The following is a 23,384-nucleotide window of genomic DNA, read 5'->3' on the forward strand; positions in this document are numbered from 1 at the left end:
AAGTATTTATATTTTTTTTATAATGTGAAGAAATAATGTAACAAAATGTACTTTAAACATTGCATGTTGTATATACTTATATATATAATTTTCCATTGATTATATTAATAACAATAATAAAAGTAATATTAAAAATGTCCCTCAGTAATTTTTTTGTTTTTGTTTTGTTATTTTGTCTTATAAATAATTTTTATGGCTGCTCTGTCATCATCATCATTTCATTGCCATCCGGTTGCAAGGGAATTCCCATCTACTTTGCAGTTTTATTGCTTAAAGATCATCATCGCCGATACCCTCAAATGCTTCATTATGCACTGATTCGCGACCATTGCGGAAGAACACCGTTGTAGACATTTTATTTTTAATCTTACGTCTCATTGATAGGAAGTTTGATTGCGATTGAATTGGCATATCGATGTCGTTATTCTGCGAATAAAAATAGCAAACAAGTTTGAGAAAGAAATTCTTTAAATTTTTAAGAAATATTTTATGGCATACCAAACTAGAGAGCGTATCCGATGAGCTAGAATCGCATATTTGATTAGCTGAGCTACCATCTCGTCGAATATAGCACATTGGTTGGTAGGGCACAGTATCGGACTGAAAAGAAACATTTTATTTGAAGATTAAATTTTTAATAACAATACTTTGACTTACTTTATAAATATATTGATTTCCATCTTTTTGATGAATTAGTTCGTCTACCATGCCTTGGAGGCAAACAGATATAAGCATTGCTTGATCACTAGCAATTGTTATCCATTTTAGGCAATTTTTGGACATGAGATACTCGAAAGACAATTCGAGACTTTGCGTTGAGTTATCTAATGATGAAGTGTTTTCTTCTTCGTTCTAAAAAATTAGGACACACATATAACTTTTTTTTTAATTCTTTAAAGTTATATTTACTTACATTATGAATAGTTGTTACTCGCCAGCAACGCATTCGAGTAACACGGAATTTGGTTTCATGAATTTTTTGACCTAAATGAGATCGAATACTTAGTTCGCGATTACCAACTGTTATAACTGCTATATTATTAGGTTCGGGATAGTCAACTACAGCGCTGGAAAACTGCACACATCCGTATGAAGGAAGATTTCTTGCTATTTCGATGTACTGAAAATGTTTTATTTTATTTAGTTTAAAGTATGATGCTAAATATATGTATAATACTTCTTTTTTATTTCCTCGCTCTTGTAGGTTTCGGAGTTCTTTTTTAACATCAGGTCCAACAATTATCCAGTCTCTTTCGATATCACTTATGGTTTGTATAAAAAGTAAGTTTAAAGCAATTTTATCTTGCATCAGTTGTATATCATAGCACGGATCCCAGTAACTGAAAAAAATTGTTATATTAAATAAAAAATTATATTAAAATCAACAATTGCATGCCGTCGTTAAAGAAAGAAGAGAGAATTGTTCTAGCTATATCTGATCCAATAGAACATGAATTATTGTGAATGAAAACAATTCATTATTTACACTTTTAAATCAATCTTAAATTCTATGATCATCACCAAATTGTTTTGGATCTTATAAAATTATTCTTTTTTTATAAACATTTAAACTTATGCGTTCCGCGTTATCACTTAAAATACCACTGTTCACTTTACACCAGGTGTATTGTTTTGATCATCGTCTTTTAGTGCAAGATATAAAGGCGTAATCCTTGATCTTAAATTGAACTTGAAATTGAACATATAAGACCGGGTAAAGAAGATCACAACAAAAACATTACTGTTAAAAAAAGAGCCAAGTTCTCCTATGTTGAAATTATGCTGGCACAAAAAGTACTGAGATGTAAAAGTGTACCAAGTTCTAAAGTTTGGGTTCAAATTCGTATCAATAAAATTTTGATTGTTCTCTTGACAATTTTTCTTAATTATCGATTTTTAAAGTTATTTCAAAAATTGCCAAGTAAACAATCAAAATTTTATTGATACGAATTTGAACCCAAACTTTAGAACTTGGTACACTTTTACATCTCAGTACTTTTTGTGCCAGCATAATTTCAACATAGGAGAACTTGGCTCTTTTTTTAACAGTAATGTTTTTGTTGTGATTTCACTACTTTTTGCAAGGTATTGCTCTAGAATATAAAATCTCTATATTTGATGAAAATTCAGTGAAAAAGGGTGGTTGCCACGCCCCCTGCCTGAAATTCTCAAACTTTAAATTTTTTCCTTTGTGTAAACTACCAGCTCCACCATTCTACCAAATTTCAAGATTCTACGACAATCAGAAGTGCTCTATAATAATTTATGAAAATTCAGCGGAAATGGGCGGTTGCCACGCCCCCTGGCTGAAATTCTCAAATTTTAAATTTATTCCTTTGTATAAACTATTAGCTCTACTATTCTACCAAATTTCAAGATTCTACGACAATCAGAAGTGCTCTATAATAATTTATGAAAATTCAGCGGAAATGGGCGGTTGCCACGCCCCCTGGCTGAAATTCTCAAATTTTAAATTTTTTCCTTTGTATAAACTACCAGCTCTACCATTCTACCAAATTTCAAGATTCTACGACAATCAGAAGTGCTCTATAATAATTTATGAAAATTCAGCGGAAATGGGCGGTTGCCACGCCCCCTGGCTGAAATTCTCAAATTTTAAATTTTTTCCTTTGTATAAACTACCAGCTCTACCATTCTACCAAATTTCAAGATTCTACGACAATCAGAAGTGCTCTATAATAATTTATGAAAATTCAGCGGAAATGGGCGGTTGCCACGCCCCCTGGCTGAAATTCTCAAATTTAAAATTTTTTCCTTTGTAAAAACTACCAGCTCTACCATTCTACCAAATTTCAAGATTCTACGACAATCAGAAGTGCTCTATAATAATTTATGAAAATTCAGCGGAAATGGGCGGTTGCCACGCCCCCTGGCTGAAATTCTCAAGTTTTAAATTTTTTCCTTTGTATTAACTCCCAGCTCTACTATTCTACCAAATTTCAAGATTCTACGACAATCAGAAGTGCTCTATAATAATTTATGAAAATTCAGCGGAAATGGGCGGTTGCCACGCCCCCTGGCTGAAATTCTCAAGTTTTAAATTTTTTCCTTTGTATTAACTACCAGCTCTACTATTCTACCAAATTTCAAGATTCTACGACATTCAGAAGTGCTCTATAATAATTTATGAAAATTCAGCGGAAATGGGCGGTTGCCACGCCCCCTGGCTGAAATTCTCAAGTTTTAAATTTTTTCCTTTGTATTAACTCCCAGCTCTACTATTCTACCAAATTTCAAGATTCTACGATAATCAGAAGTGCTCTATAATATATGATGAAAATTCAGCGGAAATGGGCGGATGCCACGCCCCCTGAATTGAAAATCTCAAATTTTCGATTTTTTCCTTTATATACACCACAAGTCCTATCACCGTGTAAAATTTCAAGATTCTACGATATCGGGAAGTTCTCCATAATTTTGATGATCTGTCAGTGAGTCAGTGAGTCAGTGAGTCAGTTACGGTTTTTGCGATTTTTGAAGCCCTATATCTCAGAAACTACTCATCGTAGGAGGCTGAAATTTTGTGAGGAGTTTGGTTTTTACGAGCTCAACAAATGTAGTGAGTTTGAAATTTCTAGCATCTTTGGTGTGGAAGTTAGAGGGGGGTCGAAAATGGCCTGAGTTGTTTCCTGTAAATAAGGGTGTAGTGCCAAAGTTGCTAGAGAACTTGGCTGGGCACTACCGTGCCCCTTGATCTACAAAAATAGCCTTCTGAAGATGTTGGTGAATTTCTTAACTTCGATAATTATTATCCTATGGTCATAACTCGAATGTTATCATAGCGTTATGAACAAAACGATTGTGTTTGAGAGATAGTTACAAAAATAATTATGTGATCATTACACTAAAGTTGGTTAGTGACACACATACCGAGAAAACAAAGTGAATTATAAGTCTTGAAAATAAACTAAAACTCAATCAATGTCCAATTTATAAGTTCAAGTGACCTCAACTCCAAAAATTTATAAAGCGTTTCGCCCAGGTACGACAGTGGGCTCATCAGTTAGATCTCAATCAATGTCTTTTATTTAAATGGTTTTTGACTACATACACAATATAATGCACGACTTGTTCGAACTTTCTTTCTCTTATAGGAACGGTTGCTTAAAATTTAAAGATTGTTTTTCTGAATTAATTTTAATTTTATTAAAAACATTCACATTCGATTTGTATTAAAAAATGCAAAAAATGCTCGAATTGCAATATTTTTGTTTAAATGCAAACAAATTTATCCTATGCTTCTTTAACCAAGTCACGTCTAATTTACGCTCAGAGTAAAAAAGTATGATTCACCACTCTGTTTTGCGGTTTATTAATGTAATTTTTTAATTGAATGAGAATAATCTAAAATATTTAACTGTTTATTTTACTGTTTATTTGTTCTTTTATTTTGATCTAATAAAGCGAAATATTAAAATTCATTCAGACATACTCTTATGCAAGTATATGGAAGTGAGGGAGCTGGATTTATTCGTGTCTGTATTTTAATATAGCGCCTCGTTCTTTGTGGATGTTTGGTCTAGCTAATGGACTAGTCCTTTCATAAAAAAATTCTAATTATCGAAGCTAGGCCATATTTTTTAGGATTGTTAGAGGTGGAAAGTAAGATCGTTCGTTTGTTTTCCTGAGCACTTTGCTTTCAGTTTTTATGAAGTTATGTATGATTGATTGATTAAAATTTGGGATGTAAGATGCACTAAGACCTATAAGACATATTTTGCCCATTTGAAGCTGTCTGAGCTGGTTCCTAATATTAAAGCAACTCCTCCAGCATAAAGTGTAACTGTTTCCCAGGTGTTTGAATCTTTGGTGTATTAGTGCATTTCAGGTAAATGTCTCACGATAAATGTCTCATGAGACATTTACCATGAGACATTTATCATGAGACATTTATCTTGAGACATTTATCATGAGACATTTATCTCGAGACATTTATCATGAGACATTTATCATGAGACATTTATCATGGGACATTTATCATGAGACATTTATCATGAGACATTTATCATGAGACATTTCTAATGAGACATTTCTCATGAGACATTTATCATGGGACATGTCCCATGAGACATTTCTCAAGAGACATTTCTCATGAGACATTTCTCATAAGACATTTGTCATTGGACATGTCTCATGAGAAATGTCTCATTAGAAATTTCTCATGATACATGTCTCATGGAAGTGAGACATGTTTTCAGAAATAAAAGCAGGAACATAACGAAGCGCTCTTTTGATGAGTTGACAGAAGTAATTAAATAAGAATTTCAAATCCAGAATCTTACTTTAAAGTCAAAGTTTACATATTTCGATGGGTTAATTTAAACAAGGATTTTAGCGTTTTGCCAAATTAAAATTTTTTTTCAGATTTTGAAGTAACCTAGACCGAAATGAATCGCTCACATTCCCGATTTTGTAGAAAACTAATCCAGCTGCAAAATCTAGGTTTCAGCATTGCATTTCGGTCTGGGTTACTTCAAATTTCTGCAAAACAGTCCGGAAAACTATACAAAAATGCGTTTGCAAATTTTCACTTTTCGAACCAATGCACAGTGGGTACCGCCATAGGTCCAAAATAAAAAAAGCAAATGTCAGTTTTTTTTTAAAATCCAATGATTAAACAACGTTCTACAATCTCCCATCGAACCAAAACCAAAAAAAGTTTTACGGTTACCCCTTTTTTCATTTCTTAATAGCCATTCAAAGTCGGTATATAAAAAAAGGTACAGTTTTCTTATCGCTGCAGTTATAAGGTGTGAACTTGTGATAGTGATAGCAGGTGTCAAAAAATTGTTAACAGTATTAAATTAAATAAATAACATTAAGGCTAATTGTAATGGGGCTCGTTAGCGAAGCAATTTTAATCATTTTTATTTAGCTTAATTGTCAGTAAATTGGAGATTAAGTTGTTTTGCCTACGAGTGCCTTCTACAATTTAAGTTCTCAAATGAAAAATACTGTCCTGCCTTTCGAAATAATATCGCAGTTTTTTCCCCTTTCCGAGTAATACGAGTTAAAATGACGATACACGGAGAAAAAAAATTACAACGTAAAACTAAAAAATTTACTTTTTGGAACTATTATTTTTATAAAAGACTGAACTAGAGGGTAAGGGTAAGGTGCTCGACTGACAGTCAGGTTCCATGTCCGGTATTAACCATTTTTTTTTTTGTTTTACCTTTTTTTATTTTTCTTCAAAATAACAAAACTTTAAAAAAAACTGACTTAATGCATTTTTTTGCAATAATAAATCATATAAAATGATAATACAGGCGTTTCATTAAAAAAAAATGGTCATTATATTTTTGATCGCACTTTGTATGGGATGGTACCCATACAAAGCAATGTTGTTAAGGCTTGTATTCAAGTCTAGGATATGAAGGGGGCCTCCAAGAAAATGTGTATACAGGGCCCCCAAAGGGCTAGTTACGCCACTGCTCTTCAATGAATAGCCACTGACGTTTCTGAACCACCAATTAACTATAATCGATTCACTGATAGATGATTGGTTGTTATAATAGTCCCTTCAACTGGTTAAGCTGTCCCAAAAATATTAAATTAATTCTAAATAGATCGTGCAGAACTTTGTGAAAGCAATAATGCTAAGATTATAATTTAAGTTCACTTTATAATTTCACGGTACAACCCGAGTTACAAATTATTCCTCAAAGTCAATAGCGGTAAAATTACATGTTCAGCTTTCCCAGCCACTCAAAAAAACTAAATATCTTAACTCACACTTATGCTTTTTGTTTCTAAAAGCTTTAAAAAAGCATTCATTCAGGAAGCTTTTTCACAAAAACACATATAAAAAGGAGTGGTTTAAAGGATGCTTATCAATGGTGATTGTGTATTTCTGGGGCATTTTGGACAAGCGACATGAAAAAAGCTTCCCCATAAGTCCTATTAAAGTGTAAAAATTGTACTATCAGCTTGGAAAATCTGTGAAGTATCAAAAAAAACTGAGTGTGTTTGGAATGATGTCCAAACCCCATGTATGGCAAACCTGTCGACAATTGGACATATTTTGCCAAAGATCGGTCTTTCCTAAAAGACTTATTGGTGATCCAGGCGATACATCCGGGATTATTAAAATTTATATAAACGCATCGACACGACTCTTTTTAGCATTTTGACGGTACGCAATAACCTTGACCAAACCTACTTGTAAATGTGTTGTGTTGAATCTACCTTCAAAAATATGCTAGACTTGACCTTCTTTATATCTTTAACAAAATCTACATTTCCGTGATTATTTACCATTCAATATAATTTACACAAAAAATAAAAATAAAAGAAGACCATGAATTTACCTTTTTCTTATAACAATTTGGCAATCCTCAGCTATCCGTTGTGATATGTAAGGTGATTCAAAGTCCATTAATTTCCTTATAAGAATGACGCCCCCATCCTTATCTTTTCGCATCAAAAATAATGAAAAATAATTTATATAGCTACATGGCAAGTCTATATTTTGGCACGCCTTCGACAGCACCTTCAGTGAGTACTCATTTGTATAACAATTCACCGATATTCGAAATCCATTCATTAAATGTACATCGATGGTAGTCTCGCGGGTATCAATCGATGCAGATTCTTGTTGTGCGCTTAAGAGGAATGTACGCAATAGCTCTGATTTGGATATGATCGGGTCCTGCCCGACAATCTGTACATAATGTTCTAGAGCAATTCTTCGTGCTTCGATTTGATTGTTTGTCAAAGGAAGCAACTTTTTGGGGGGAAATGATGGAAGAGTGACATTGGAAGTGCTGCTGGATGCTGCTAGAGAGCGTTTCAATTGTTCGTGAAGGCTGTGCAGTTGTTTGAAACGCAAACAGCAATGGAAACTGCCATTTATGTGTATATTAAAACCCTGTGGAGGATTTTAGAGATTGTGAAATCGCAACCAAGTGGGTTTTGCGTTTATACTTACTGTGTAGGTGGAACCAGTTGTGTCATTGAAGAATTCCTGTGTGTCCGGAATTGAAAAGTGCATATTTTTGGTTTATTTAAGTTGCAAGTTGATTTAAGAAAAAAACTAATTGATGAATTTATCAATTAACACAGGTTCGTTGTGTTGCTGCAAGAAGACGGATAATAAATCGTGTTTTACAAGTTGGAAATTTGTATTTTCTATTTTTTGCTGGTTGTGGGGTGGGCAAGAGTGCAAGTGCAAGAAAGGCAAAGAAGACAAGAAAGAAGAAGACAATGCTGACTGACAATGATCCCTTGACTTGATTGAAAATGAAAACAGAAGCAAAAAAACAGAGAGAAACAGCCCATCAGTATAATCATAAATCATCTTTTTCAATTGAATTTAATACATACAAGTACTTACTTTTTTGATTTGATCTTTTTTCTTTTTGTTGTTCAAGCCATGGAGGTGGTGTGCAGAGGAGAAAATATACTACTTCACTGTGTTCTTCTTGTGGCTGGAGATGGAGACGTTTTTTTTTTTGTCTTTTCTTTATATGCTTGCTTTTCTTCTTTTTAATTTTCTTCAATTCACTTTCAGTGTAGACACAATCAATGGATTTTTTTTTTAATTATTTGTTTTGAATATTGGCAAAAATTGACACATATACTAATAAGCTACTTCTATTTATGAATAGGTTTTAATGAAATTGAATGGATACCTATTGATTACACATCGACTGATTGATTGATTTGTTTCATTTTTGTTTTAAAACAACAAATAAGCAAAAAAATTTATATTTTAATCAGGAGAGTAGCGTGTGAGAGAGAGAAAGATGAGAGGTGTATAGTTTTTTTTTTTATTTACGAGAAATAGTAGATGTGCGGCGACGTATGTCAACGCATTGAGTTTATTTGACAGAATTGGAAAGGTGTGTTTGATTTAAGTTGTTATACAGGGTGTTACTTTTTTCTTATTTTTAATTGGTTTGGTTTAAAAGTAATATTTCGAAAACAAAACAAATTTAATTTCGTTCAAGATTTCGTTATCGAATTTTCGTATGGAAAATTTCGTTCGCTTCAGCTGCGTACTTGGCTTTAATATTATGATACGAGCAGGGTTGTAAAAAAAACATTTTATTTTTTATGCATTTGATTTCCATTACAAATTAAAAAAAAATATTTATTGCAAATTAAAGCCAGAACCATAATTGGCGGATGGAGTCGGAAGCTACTGTCAATTGTTGTTGTTTTCTTTGTATTTACGACAAGTTTTCATCGGTCGAGTGCGGTTGCGAGCGCTGTTCCCCTCCGTTTTCATCCGACGATCCGACAATTATAGTTCTGGCTTAAGAAAATTTGCATTAAAAAAAAAATATTTAGTCGGCTATTACATGAAGCCTCAAGAGGCTTGACTCTTTTTTCGAATTTTCTTTTGATAATCATTCTGTGAGGCGCGTACTATTACACGATGCCTCTTGAGTCAAAGAGTCAAAGACTCAAATTTGACATTATTTATCCTTTAATTTAAGTATTGTTGTTGTTGTATTCCACCAAAAAGCAAAAAGAAATGGAAGGGAATGTTGAAAAAATAAAGAGTGGAAAAAGAAACATTAAAAAAGAGTCTCAGAATTTTGGCCCACGACTCTCCGGTCGGATAATTTTTTGTTTATCTTCTTTCTCTCTTGCACTCATTAGTTTTGAAAAGAGGCGCGCCTCTTGAGGCTTCATGTAATAGCTGACTTATTGCGACTGAAAAATATTTGCTATTGAAACTAAAAATATTTTGCATTAATACAAAATTTACTGCAAATGAAAGAAAATTGCATTGAAAATAAAATATTTATTGCAAATAAAAATATTTTGCGTTGATAAAAAAATTTTCTGCACTGAAAAAAAAAAAAAAATTCTATGCAAAATGTGTTCATAAAATATTTTTTTTTTTTAATACTCCCCGAATTTCTTATGACTTTGGATATTTGACCATACATTAACTTTTTCAACTATAAAATTCCTCTTTGGACTCTAGTCAAAACAGACTGTTGGAAATGTTCGCTTCAATCGCAAACGAAAATTACAACGCTGAAGATAAATTATTTTATATATTGCATAGATTTCATTATTTGAAGTTTACACAAATTTTACTATTTAGGGATAGTACGTTGCTGAAGCGAAAAGAAATTTTCCATACAAAATTTCGTTAACGAAATCCTGAACGCAAAATTTTGTTTTGCTTTTCGTTTTTCAGTACGAAGCTCTAGCGAAAAATTGAAGAGTTTTCACTCATTTGTCACTTATTTTTTACTGACCTGTGCATTTTTCTTGAGTCTAAGAGCAGTGTTGACGTTTTTTTCCAATTTAAATTCATTTATTTCTTGATTTAAAAATTATTTTCTGTTGATTTTTCTTGATTTTAAATTAATTTTGAATTTTTTTTATTTTAACTTTGACAGAATACTCGATGATATTTTTTGTTAGCATTTTCATTGTCGACTTTAGCCTTAACCCTTTCGGACCCAGCGTTACTCTCATGTAACATTTTTTTAAAAATTCGTAAAAAATATTAAATTAAACATTTTTTTAGGTAACGATGGCTTAATTGAAAGATAATAATGCCTAGTATACCTTTAATTTTTTTAGTGGTCATAGGCAGTGCATGTTACTTACATGTAACATGAAAAAAACACATTAGTTTTGCTATTTATTATTTTGGAAAAAAAATGTTTGCTATTCATATTTCTTAGTTGTGATGTTTTTGACCCGATAATACCGAAAAAACATTTTTTAATATTGATTTTCATAGCTTGGGTTCGAAAGGGTTAACTACATTGGCTCAAAAAGTGAAAATTTTCAAATGCATTTTTATATAGTTTTCCGGGCTGGAAAATTAAAACAAATGATGCAGAAAGCTTATTTTTTGGTCTAAAAAACAATTTGTATACTCATTTTCACACAACAATTGCGCTAGCCAGAAAAAAAATATTTTCACTTTTGTACTTTTTCAAAAAGTGGTGTATGTAGTTAAGCCTTTTGAAGACTTGAACATTTTTCGTTTCGCATTTTTTTCGTACTGAAAAACGAAAAGCAAAACGAAATTTTTTCGTTATCGAACTTAGTATGGAAAATTTCTTTTCGCTTCAGCTGTGTACTAGGCTTAGAAGATAAATTCATGATTTAAATCAAATCAAAACCAATTGAAAAAGAAAATTTCTTTTTTGTTTTTGTAGTTGTTTTTTAATTTCTATGAGACATGTATTTAAGAGCTATACAAGCTCTTTCGAAGCTATCTGTGAAATCTCAGAGCTTCTTTTAAGCTTCTTATAGATCTATAAGTACATTCTTATAAAGGGTCAAATTTGTGTAACGTTCTCCTTTTTCCATGTCCAACAACCCTACAAACAATTTTGGTACTAAAGCCTTGCAGATGCAATTGTTGCTTCTGTAAACCATTATAGAAGCAAAGTTGTTAGTAGGGAACATAAATAAAGTTAAAAAGAAGCTGAAATGTATCTTCTGTAATACCTTTAAATAAACTGAAATGTTAGTTGGGATATGGACCTGAACCACCCTACTAACAATTTTGCTTCTATAATGCTTTACAGAAGCAACAATTGCATCTGTAAAGCTTTATAGAACCAAAATTGTTTGTCGGGCAGCTTCCCACTTACATTTGCAAAATTATCCCATTTGGAAATTTTTTCTTCAATTGCACACGAGAATTACAACGCTAAAGATAGGTAGAGTTTGTATACATGAACAGATTTCATTATTTGTAGTTTACACAAATTTTATTTGTATTTAATTGTTAGATGTATTCTTATAAACAAATGAACTCTTTGACACCTTGACTTTTGCTTTGCTTTGATTTTCAAATTATTTGTGATTGTTATCAGTTTATTTCACTCAAAATTGTTCTCTATATTTTTCTACTTACAAAATATAGAGACACCAATATTCAAACTTTAACGGCCATATCATTCTCTAGTTTAAAAAATACATCTGGATGTAAAGAAATTGAAATGTCAAAAATAAATCAAAATCTATAATATTCACTTTCGCACAGAGAAAAAAATAGTCATTTTTAACTATTTTTTTTAACTATTTTCATAGTTAAATGCGATAACTATTTTGGATTTGGATTTATTTTTGAGATTTGACAATTTTACATCCAGATGTATTTTTTAAATTAGTTAATAATATGGCCGTAACATATGATCGTAATCGATATACCTACCGTAATTTGATCCAGTTTTGCCCTTTAGCTTATATAACTTGCTTATTTTTGTTTTTTTTTTTTTTGTTATTATATTTTGACTTGTGTTCTAAACGGGACATATAAGCTGCGTTCCTTTGGGAATATTTATCTACTGCTTAGTACTTAAAACTACTTTGAATACAACTTTTGCTTTAAAAAGTAGTTCAAAGCAGCTTTAAGTACTAAGCAGTAGATAAATATTTTCACAGGAACGCAGCTATTAGTTGAAAGAAATTCAACACTGAACTCACAATAAATCATCCATCCAAAGGAAAATCCACTAATTTCATACGATTTCAATAGCAGTTAGTGAGATTTCTGCTATTAAAATAAGTGGTATCATCTCTAAAAATCTTTCATAATAAAATTTGAAAATGCTCACAAATTCATAGTACACAAACAAACCTTTTCCATTGCATTCTGACATTTTGAAACCAAACACCTCCTAAATAAAATAACCCACTATTTTTGACATTCACAATTTCACATTTTGTATCAAAAAACAAAGAGATCTTTCTCCCTTAAACCAGTATTTTTATTCATACGAATCAAAGGAAAAACACCACAAAAGAAAAAGATAACAGTGCATTAAATTTCAGTTCAATTCAATCATCCATCTTGAGTTGTTTTGTGTTGGGGTCGTGTCTCCTTTTTACAAAAAAAAAAATTCGACAAAAAAAATAATTATCGATTGCGGTCGCGCTGAGTGTTTTTAGTGAGAAAAATAAAACAACAAAAAAAGAAAGAAAACCAATAAGAAAAAAAAAGTGTATTTTAGTAAGTGCAATTTGTGTCTTATAAGTTTTAAATTATACAAAAGTAAAATTGAAATAAAGTTAAGTTTAAACTAAAAAAAAACAACAACAAAAGCACACAGCCAGTGTCGGTATAGTCGAATGAAAAAATGTGCAAATTATATTTTTTCCTTTTTTTTTTGTATTCGTAGTGCGGCGCAGCTTCTTGGTATTTTTTTTTTTTCTTAAAATTGCAGAGTGCATTTTCGTGCCAGGAGAATAGAAAGAAAATACAGAAAAAAAACACTTCTTTTTCTTTCGCGTTACATAAAAAAAATATACAAATTTACAGCTCATCGTAGCGTAATTCTAATTATTATTCTGATAAGCATTTTGTACACGTTTTAAGTTGTTTTTTTTTTTTTTATTTATTCTTTCACAGTTTTTTTTCCTTATTTTCATTGATAAGCAAAGAAAACAAGTGATTTTGCTATCGTATCGTGGTCACTTGGATAGGTTAACGCTAGTTTTTTTTGGTTGATTTACCTGAGAAAGAGGGCTGACTGTCTTTTTTTTTTACTTTTTTTTTTCTATTTTTTTGGTTGTTGGCTTTTCCCAGGAAGGGTTTTCCGGTTTTTCATTTTCACTCCCTGTTCCACTGTTTTTACTTTATCGATTTTTCCTTTTGGGTGTAAAAGAGAGAAAACACAGAAAGATGATATCGACCGGTGTAGGAAAGGAAGGATGATGATAGTGACTTGAATTATTTTATTTTTATTAATAAAATAATCAAAAGTGAAGTCGGCGTCATATAACTATAATAAAAAAGAAGGGGGTTGATATAAACTGTGATTAAAGTTGTCTTTTCAAATGGACTATGGTTTGTTTATATTTTTTGTGATTAAATTTGATGAAATATTGGATTGGTTTTTGGGAAGTGAACGGGTTTTAAATTTGGATTTTAAACTAAGAAAAAGGTATACCTAATACTCCCACATTGAATACCCTGAATCTGTTAACTCTTGAGCAATTTAATAAATTACATATTTAAACAAAAAAAAAAAAAAGAACTCTGACTAACTTAAGGGATGTGTAGTTGGGTAGTAAGCGCACATGACGTTACGGTTGGTTCAATACTATGAATAGTTAATGAATTTTCCATTTCCATTTTAAGAACAATCCCAGTTTTTGTTTTCTAATATTTTCTCAATGGTGAGTAGGTTAGAGCAGGATAATATTGAGTGCCTAGGTGCATAGGGTGGTGCAGCCAGTAGTTGGCAAACTTACTGTATCGAGAACATTCGCTATATCGATCAATTTTTCATTTAAAAAAGTTGAATACCTAACTGATTTATAAATTTATTTATGAGTAGCTATGTATTTATACTGTTAATACTTAATTTAATAATCCTGCCATTTTAACACACAAATTTTAAAAATATATAAAGAAAACAAATCAGTTACTTACAGTGCTGCTAAAAACATTCCGGATTTTTTTGTGATTTTCATCAATTGAAATTTTATAACACAAAACTGGAACAAAATATCGTTTTAATATTTTTTCTAGATCGTTAATATATCAGTTAAGTAATTTGAACACAAAATAATGTTCTTTAATGCATTTAAAAATTTTAAAAATTGAAAAATGAAGGAAAGTCAGAATTTCGTCTGTGCAAAACTAACCGGATTTTTCAAGGATTTCGATTCTTGGTGTTGGGGTAACGGGTTTAGGCGTCATTTCTGTAAGATTTTTGTTAGCAGTGACAAACAAATCGTTTAGCTTTGTGAATTGTATAAGTTATTTAATGGAATAACGGAAAAAACGCATTATAGTCATACAATTCTTTATGAGTCGCAGAACACTTTCAAGCCGAAATAAAACAAAATGTTATCCCTTTGCGATGTTGTAAATTGCCACGTCAAGTGAGTATGATATCATCAAAAAGTAAAAAAAGAGAAAAATCAGTTCAAACAGATCACTTGGGTGGATGCCATAACAAAATATCCCTAAAAACTGATAGGCAAATAGAGAATCTTTTGATAAAAGATCCTTTTGCGACTTCTTAAACGAATTGTGAGGAGCTTAATCTGCATTCCACATCATGTACAGTAAGGAAGGCTTTGAGAGATTTGGTCTTAATCGCTCTTTCTACTTGGAAAAAAACCATTCTTTAATACTAAGCATTGCCTAAAAAGGTAGACAATGAAAGGGTCTTAAGAAACACTTTAAATTTTAAAATAAAAATACTTCATCATAGCTGTATTTACAAAAAATCATCTGAAACGGAAAAATATGTTTTTCAATGTTAAAAGCAATTTTAACTTGTTTTATTCCGATTGTAAAATGGCAGAAAGGCGCTCAAACATGGACATGTTTGAAACCAAAAAAATATGCTCCCTACCGTGAAGCACAGTAGAGTATCAGTGATGGATTGAGTTTTTTTCAGCTGCAGGCTCTACCCCGTTACAAAAATGAAGGGATTTATGGATCGTTTCCTGAATGGAGAGATGTTGGGTGTTGTGGGTCATCTTTAAGTAGAGAAGAAAAAGCAAACCTCAGCAACTAACGTACTTGTAGCTTTGAAAAATGACTAGGAGCATATTCCTAGTTCTATTTTATTCAATTTGGCCGAGTCCAAGCCTCGTTGGTGCCAAGCAGTTTTCGAAAACAAAGGTTTCTGAACAAAATATTAACTTTGAACATTAACATTAAAAAATCCGGTTAGTATTTCACAGCCGAAATTCTGGCTTTGTTTCATTTATTCATTTTTGAAATTTTTTGCATGTGTTAAAGATCATTATTTTCTATTGAAATTGCTTAACTGATATATGAACGACCTAGAAAAAATATTTAAACAATATTTTTTTCCAGTTTTGTATTATAAAATTTTATTTGATAAAAATGACAAAAAAATTCGGAATGTTTTTAGCAGCACTGTACTGTCTAACTTCATTAAGTTGAGATCAAAGAAGATTTATGAGATTTTGCTTAAGATTTCTACCATGGTCAAATCGAATTAACTTGCCACCTTACGCTCAACGTATTAAACTTATAAATCTTCCATTTCTAACTAGTCACAGAGCGTATCTACAATTTTGTTTTATTGTCGGGATAATCAATGGATCGATTTCAGCTCCATCGATCCTCTGTCGATTAAATTTCATTGCTAGTCAGTATAGTTTGAGAAGGCAGTTGCCAATTTCTAACATTTACAGTAGATCAAACTACGGTGCTAATAGCCCTTTAAATCTTTTAATTAATATTTACAATAAAAATTAAAATATTTAGAGAGCAAAAGTTGAAAGAATTATCACAAAAAATCAAAGCATCACAAAAATACTATTTTTGAAAGTTCAAAATTCGATATCTCAAAAACTTTGCACGTTAAAGACATTCTAATGCTAGAATCGAATTAAGAAGGTCTAAGGCCATTAGAAAAGTATAATTTGGTTTCTATGGAAAAATATTTCTCACCAATACTACGGTCATTTACGGAAAAATCGATCTTAAAAATCATTTTTTTTTTCAATTTTTCTCAATTTTTTAAAACAAAAGTAAAGTCTTTCTACATAATCTTAAATAAATGGTTTTAATCTAAATAACTTTATTTTAAATTTTTTTCGGTAACTTTTTTGATTGAAAATAGGATATTTTTTCAAATTAAATTCGTCAAAAATCCAAAAATTTACTTTTTGCTCAAAAAAACATTTAAAATAGGTAAAAAACATAACAAAAAAGTTTTTAACAAGGTTTTGTTAAAATCTAACCATTTTTCGTAAAAGATAAAAATAAAAAAATTGCATTTTAGCATTTTTCTCAATATTTTTGGGGTCTTATAAAAAAATGGTTCAAGTAAAAGTTGTAGACATTTTCACTACATATCTACAACTTTTGCATTCAACTTTTTCGCCCACCCACCCTCATTCCCCCGATTTGTTTGTGGGCAATTTATTTTTTCCCTTTCATATACCATTTACCTTAAATTTTCCCAGCACACATTATGCTGCTAATATTTTTTTCCACAGTGTTGGAATCAATTTGTTCTTTTTAATTGGTTTTTCTATTATTTTAAGCTTTCGATTCTGCGATTTTAGTACGTACATATAAAGCTGAAAAGAAAAGTCATTTTTGAAACTTAAAAAAAAAAACAATGAAAACAAGAACACATTTAATGTGAATTTATCCATGCGTTCGTTATTGGTATCACACAGCAAATACCAATGTAAATTTAAAGAGTGTTCGTTATATGGAAAATTCACTATATCGGGTATTCGTTATACTGGACGTCTACTGTAGTATGAATCCTGTGTAGTTGGCCGGCCCATCTCCTGAGGTCGGCCACATGAGTCGCTAGTAGTCGGCCATAATTCTATCTGTTAACATGGTTACCCTACACGGAGCAAAAACACATTCTAAAATCAATTAGAATCTGTATAAAATTAAGAAGATTTCTGTATGGTTTCTTCAAAAGAAGACATCCGTCTTAACTTAAGGGAACAAATCTTCTTAATTTCTTGAATGTTTTGATTAAAAAGATTCCATTTAATTTTATTCGTAAATCTTTTTATTTTTATGTACCTAAAGACATTTTAATTTTGAAAAAATTAAAAAAAAAATTGAAGCCACTATAGACCAGGGCCAAAGCCTTCAAAAAACATTGAAAAGTAAAAAAAAAATAACAGGGTGAAACCCAGTGGAAAAAGAGGTGAATATGATAAAAATGAAAGGAAAAATAAATTACGGGCAAGCTGAGTTCCCGAAGTGGGTGGGTTGAGTTTTTAATGGTAAAAAATGGTATTTCGATTTCCGGCAAAACTACAAGTCTTATGAAAAAAAGTTGTAATGCAAAGTTGTAGGTAATAATAAGATCTACAACTTTGTACGAAATTGGGTGAAAACTTACCTTATTATTATTTTTCACCTTTTTCAGTTTTTAATGGAAAATTCTCGTTTCAAAATACCTATTAAACAATCGGTGGGCATTTTGTTCATTGAAATCTCTACTTTCTGATGCTTTAAAAAAGTAATGTAAAATTTTTTATGGTAAATGCAAGAAATGAAAATTCTATAAATTGGGAATTCTGCTACAACGACCTTCTCTCATCGAGTTACACGCTCAAATAATTTTTTTGGTCTAAATATTGTAAATTGTGATGAGGTTGCTACCCCATTTTCTTCACATAGAAAAATAGACCACGTGTATTAAATAGCACAAAAACAATAAGATTTCAAGATCAGTATATGACGAGGTCTTGTTATACCTATTAGGTTTAATAATAATTTTTATCAAAAAAACAAAACCGACTTCCATGGATAAAAACTGAGTTTTATGGTTTTTCTCACCGTTTCTATAGCCAGAACTGAACGAGATTGAAATGGGACCACACTGCAGGCACCAGCTTTCCAATACAAAAAACCAATTTTTCAAAATTGGTTCACTCAGTCCAAAGTTATGAGTACCAAACATAAAATGCAGACGAATTAAATACCTCCTCCTTTTTGGAAATCGATAAAATGAAGGCCCATTTCTACAAAACTTTAAGTAAAATAGGAGGCCGGCTACTGAATTTAAGAAAAAACAATCGATCATCATTTAAAATATTAATGAAGCTATAAGTTTAAAGATGATTTCCATTTAAAAATACTGGAAATTAAAAAAAAAAAACATATTCTTCAGTAGTCGCCCCCCTGGTAAATAAAGACAAGTGTACAAAAAATATTGGCTAAGGTCGGCCCTTTCGATTTATTGAAAAGTTTAAAATTTTTTGAATTTTTATGCAAATAAACATTATAGACAAACCATAAACAGTACAAAAATCTATTTAACAAACGAGTCAAAGATCTCAATTTTTAATTATCATAAATTATCAAATTTAAATATCATTAGAAGAACTGATATGTTTTAAACAAAACAATAAATTCTATGAGATCCCTTTATATTTTTTCTATTAACAATCAATTAAACACGTGATGGCCGACTCCTGAGGGTGGTCGACTTCACGTGCCAGCACCCTATTCAGGATTCACAATCATTATTATTTCGCCATGTAGGCACGGTTGCCGGAGTGGGTAGGATCCTACCAAACTGGGTAGGTTTTTTTACCTTGGGTAGGTTGGTAGGTTTGAAGTCAATTTGGTAGGTTTTTCCAAGTTCTTTCTCTAAAATAATTTAATTTTTAATAATTGACAAAAAAAATTGTAATTATGTCAAATCTACCCAAAATATTTGTGCCAAACAAATGTGCCCATCTAAACCGAGAGTAATAATATTAAGTAGTGTATGTAAACGCAGTATCCTCATTGTTGGTGTCTGAACTCATCCATTTTCATGTTTTGTGTTGACACTAACTTCACATTCTTGATTAGTGATTTCTACAAAATGGCATACCAATTTTATTTTAAAACTTTTTTTCCAAAAAATTTTTTATAAAAAATTAGTTTTTTAAAAAACGGCTCTAACGATTTTGAAAATTTTTTTTCTAAAAATGCATCTTAATATATCAATCAAAACTGCATACTTGTTTTGGAGGGCAATTTAATTTCAGATTTTATTTTATTTTGTTAAACGAATTTTATTTTTTTTTCTAAATTTCTATATAAAAAGTCTTAAAAATTTAAGCAACTATAACGCCAAGAGCAAGTTCGTGCGACCCAGTCGTGCATTTTATTTTTTTAAACAAAAATTTATTCTTTTAAAATCGAAAATTTTCGTTGGGTAGGTTTTTCTTTGAATTGGTAGGTTTTTTTGGAAACTTTGGTAGGAAATTTTTTATGCGAGTGGCAACCGTGCATGTAGGTACTTTCGTAAAAAAAAGCTGCGAAATGTGACAACATGGTGAAAGTAATTGAATGAATAAACTGCAGAATAATAAAGAGAAACACAAAGTTCCAAACAGAGATGATGAGAAGGAGGAGGAGGATAGAAACCAGAAAAAATGGGGCGTAGATCTCTCTGCACAACAAGGGAAGAACGTGGGGGAACCTTGATGGCATCGTCATTTTGTTGTCATCCATGCACTGTCCGCAGTTTGAGTCATTTAATGTTTTCCTTCCTTCCCCATCGCCACCAGCTCCACTAAACAGCAAATAGTCATTTCTACATAAAAATTCCTCCTCCTCTGAAGCAATAATAATAATTGATGTCACAAAGTTGGGATATTTTTTCTGTTTTTTATCTGAGATTCGTTTGTTTCAAAAAAAAAAAAACAAACAAACTTTATTTACATAATTTGCCACTCTCTTGTCTGATAAGAAAAAAACTGATTCTTCTCAGACCTTGTTACACTTTTTCTCTATTCATAAAATGGTGTTTTGTTTGAAGATATCAACATTTTTTCTTATGATCTCAAATCTCACAGTGAGTGTGATTTATCGTGTAAGAAAGATTTGTTTTTTTTTTTTTCTTCTTCATTCCTGTGCCTGTGCAACAAACTTCTTACTTGCATATGGAATTGGGAACCTTCCCTGTAGGTAGATAGTTTCTTTGTTCTTTTGTTCTCATCATCAAAGTGTACCTAACTACCTTCATATATATGAGTAGAAAGAGTATGTATGATGAGTATGTGAGGCAGGACAGGACAGTGAAGACATCTTTTACCTCCTATGTAGGTTTAGTTTAGTGTTGTGTCTAAAGAGCTTTTTTTTTCTTTTTTTTTATTGTTGTTTCTAATGCAATGTCAGGCTAAGTCGCGTTGAAGGAAGTTCTTTGTGTGATTTTTTTTTTATGTAAGGAGATCCATCCTTACCATGATGGAGGTACCTAGTGTCATTTAATATTTTTCTCTCTCTCTAGTTTGTGTTTAGTTTATTTTTGAAAAGGAAACAAGTTTTCAAGGTCATATTGGTGGACGATGTGGGGTCTATTTTTTTTTTCTTTAATTTTATCCGTCAATATCATGGATATTGTCACAGAATCATAACAGGTGAAGGTTAAACTTAGTCTTTAATCTTATATCATTGAATAATTATATATAGAAGTGACACCGGAAAAAACATCCGCTTTGTTTGAGTGGTGGCGCTACAATCGTTACAAGAGTGGCGCCACAATCGTTCTAGGATTGTGTATTCGATGGCCGAAAAATTCCTTAAAAGGACTTTTGGTTACTAAGTAACCACAACTACTATATTATTTATATTTGGTGTATTTGTATTAGTTTTGTTTTGTGTTAGAAGTGTGTTTGTTTATTTTTGTTTCTGTAATATTCAAATTGAATTTATTTTTAATTTTTGTAATATTTTGAATTGAACATTTATTTTTGAATGTTTGATTCTTATGTATATTTGAAAGGATATTGTTTTTCTGTTTTTATTAACGACAAGAAGATTTTTCTTCAACTTAGAGAGTTTATTTAATTTTGACTAGGGTGCTTTTTGTAATAATATCTAGCTGTAGTTCACATTATTTAAATGTTGTCTGCATGCACTGTAGCATATACTTACTATTTTCTTAAACCCCATATGCAAGAGTAGGTAAGGATCAAGTTCATACAATATGGCCATATTACACATTATTTTAAAGTATTTTAATGCATATTTCAAATATTTTAATATAATACGAAACTATCTCGATTATTTGCTTAAAATGATTTGTGTATGCGAACAAGAACTTTGGATTTACGGCTTTGTTCAAATTTGCAGTTTTTACAAAATGTTAAATTTTGGAAAAAAAATCTTTTCGTACCATTTTTGGATACTTTTCTCTGTTTTTAATTTTTTTTAATCTAAAATTTAAACGATAATAAATAATAAATTGTTGAAATAAACTCACAAGAATTTGAGTTTATTTGAAAAAAAAAACTGTAAAAAGGTCTATTTTGATCGCAAATGTATGAAAATGTGGTTTTGGATAGTTCCAATGATTTTCTTATTTCACCATTTGAAATAAAATATCTGGTTCTAATATCCTAAAACTAGAAGAATGTAGCTTTTACATGCTCTTTATTTTGTCATGATACTATATAGTCAAGCTATGCATTCTCACAAAAAAAAAGTTGAGATAACAATCAGACATTGCATTACTATAGCCCTGTTCCATTGGAGAATACTAATAGTAGATTTTTTGTTCATCTGTCAGTCTGTCTGTCTATAGCTAAACGGATCTACCGATTAACATCAAACTTGGTATGAAGTATTTTTTGGAGACTCTCCAGAGGGGTTTTTAGAACTAATTTTGTTTACCAGAAATAACGATACCTGCCATATACCAATTTCGGAAATGTTTTATTTTCTCGAAAACGGTACCAGTAATTTTGTTTAAAAAAATTATAAAATAGTTTTTGGGCAATCATGGAAATTTTTTAAAATTATTATTAACCTACCGTAGAACCGTTTTTTTTTTCAAATATGATTTTCTGCCAAACTGCCAATTCAATTTTAAAGAATTTTTATATAGTTTAAATATTTATATAGTTTAAATATAAAACAGTAAGACAATTTGGAAAAATAATAGTTTTTGGATACAAAAAATTGAACACTTTTTTTTGAAAAATCAAATTTTCGAAAACCGGAAATTAATTTTTTTGACATTTTAGTTTTGAATGTTGAATAGTGATTTCTACGAAATTGCATACCAATTTTATTTTTGATTTTTTTTTTGTTTTAGTTTATTTATAAGGTTCCAACGATTTTGAAATTTTGTTTCCACAAATCTTTCTTAGTAGAAGAAATCAAATTGAATAGGTACTTGTTGGAGCTATCACGAATTCTGCTTTGTTCCTTTAACTTTTTGGACTAGTGTATACAAACAACTCAGGTTAAAAGCTGCACTCGTTATGAAACTCAACTATTAAATTTAGCCGAGCGTTAGCCTTGTACCTGAGTATTAAATTGTTTATTGGTAGGGTGAAATATATATAATTCAGTTAAATATTTAAGTCAGCCTTAAATTTGATTATTGGTAAGGCCCGTAGAAAATAAAATTTACTAATTATAAGTTTTGGTGAATAAAACTTCTTATTCAGATTTCTTTGGCACAAATTTATTTGTCATGAAGTAAAGTTATCAGGTGGAGTTTCGATTCAGCAAAAAAAGGCGCTAGTTGTTACGCATTTTATAATATTGCCAAAAAAATATAATATAAAAAAATAGCAATCTCTGTGGGGATACGAACTCAAAGAGCAAAAGTAAAGAGCAATCACCTTGTCACCTACGCTAATAGGACTATTGAAATAAGTGTAACTTTCATGCCCTATAAGCTATAACGTGCCTAGGATATACAACAATAATTATTTAATTTTGTTCAAATTCTCGTCGTTAATAAAAATGTTTTGTTTTTAGTTTCGAGTTACTATGGATACATTTATAATGTCAAATAACTTTTCAATATTTTTGTTTGATATTTGTGTAATTATGTATGTATGAGTAAAATTTCCATATTTTCTTTTTTCATTTATAGGATGTCGATGTGTCGATAAGATTTATTTTTGTTTGATATTTGTTTTATGTTTTATGTGTGAGTAAAATT

The 23,384-nt window shown here is 30.8% G+C and overlaps 2 protein-coding genes across 10 annotated transcripts in view; one reads left to right on the forward strand and one right to left on the reverse strand.

Annotated features, from left to right (window-relative positions):
- Nucleotides 1-51: 51 nt before the first annotated feature.
- On the reverse strand, nt 52-8,759 carry LOC129918560 (sorting nexin-17). 4 transcript variants are annotated; one of them, XM_055999170.1, is made up of 8 exons: nt 8,357-8,755; nt 7,952-8,098; nt 7,332-7,891; nt 1,178-1,340; nt 914-1,120; nt 658-852; nt 499-600; nt 52-426 (listed from the first exon to the last, which is right to left on the reverse strand). In XM_055999170.1, exons 2-8 carry the CDS (start codon nt 8,012-8,014, stop codon nt 271-273), a joined length of 1,446 nt encoding a protein of 481 aa, XP_055855145.1. In that variant the 5' UTR covers nt 8,015-8,098; nt 8,357-8,755; the 3' UTR covers nt 52-270. The 4 variants fall into 4 exon arrangements, with proteins under 4 accessions (XP_055855145.1, XP_055855142.1, XP_055855143.1 ...); XM_055999167.1 differs by having other exon boundaries at nt 52-600; nt 8,357-8,759; XM_055999168.1 differs by having other exon boundaries at nt 52-600; nt 7,952-8,251; nt 8,357-8,759.
- Nucleotides 8,760-12,783: 4,024 nt separating this feature from the next.
- The window catches only part of LOC129918675 (dystonin), a 195,978-nt gene continuing 185,377 nt past the window's right edge, over nt 12,784-23,384 (forward strand). For 3 of the 6 annotated variants that reach the window (XM_055999327.1, XM_055999329.1, XM_055999330.1), the window contains exon 1: nt 12,784-12,964. The gene's annotated coding sequence lies outside the window, so the exon portion shown is untranslated. The remainder of the gene's footprint in view (nt 12,965-23,384) is intronic. The other 3 variants (XM_055999346.1, XM_055999339.1, XM_055999337.1) reach the window with 2 other exon arrangements.

The sequence above is a fragment of the Episyrphus balteatus genome, chromosome 4, assembly GCF_945859705.1.
Source record: "Episyrphus balteatus chromosome 4, idEpiBalt1.1, whole genome shotgun sequence".
Lineage (NCBI taxonomy): Eukaryota > Metazoa > Arthropoda > Insecta > Diptera > Syrphidae > Episyrphus > Episyrphus balteatus.

Coding starts and splice junctions, on each gene's coding strand:
- LOC129918560 (XM_055999167.1), bottom strand. CDS start 8,014: ATGCACTTTTCAATTCCGGACACACAGGAATTCTTCAATGACACAACT. Junction 7,892..7,951: donor CAACTGGTTCCACCTACACA/GTAAGTATAAAC, acceptor AATCCTCCACAG/GGTTTTAATATACACATAAA. Junction 1,121..1,177: donor AGCGAGGAAATAAAAAAGAA/GTATTATACATA, acceptor AAACATTTTCAG/TACATCGAAATAGCAAGAAA.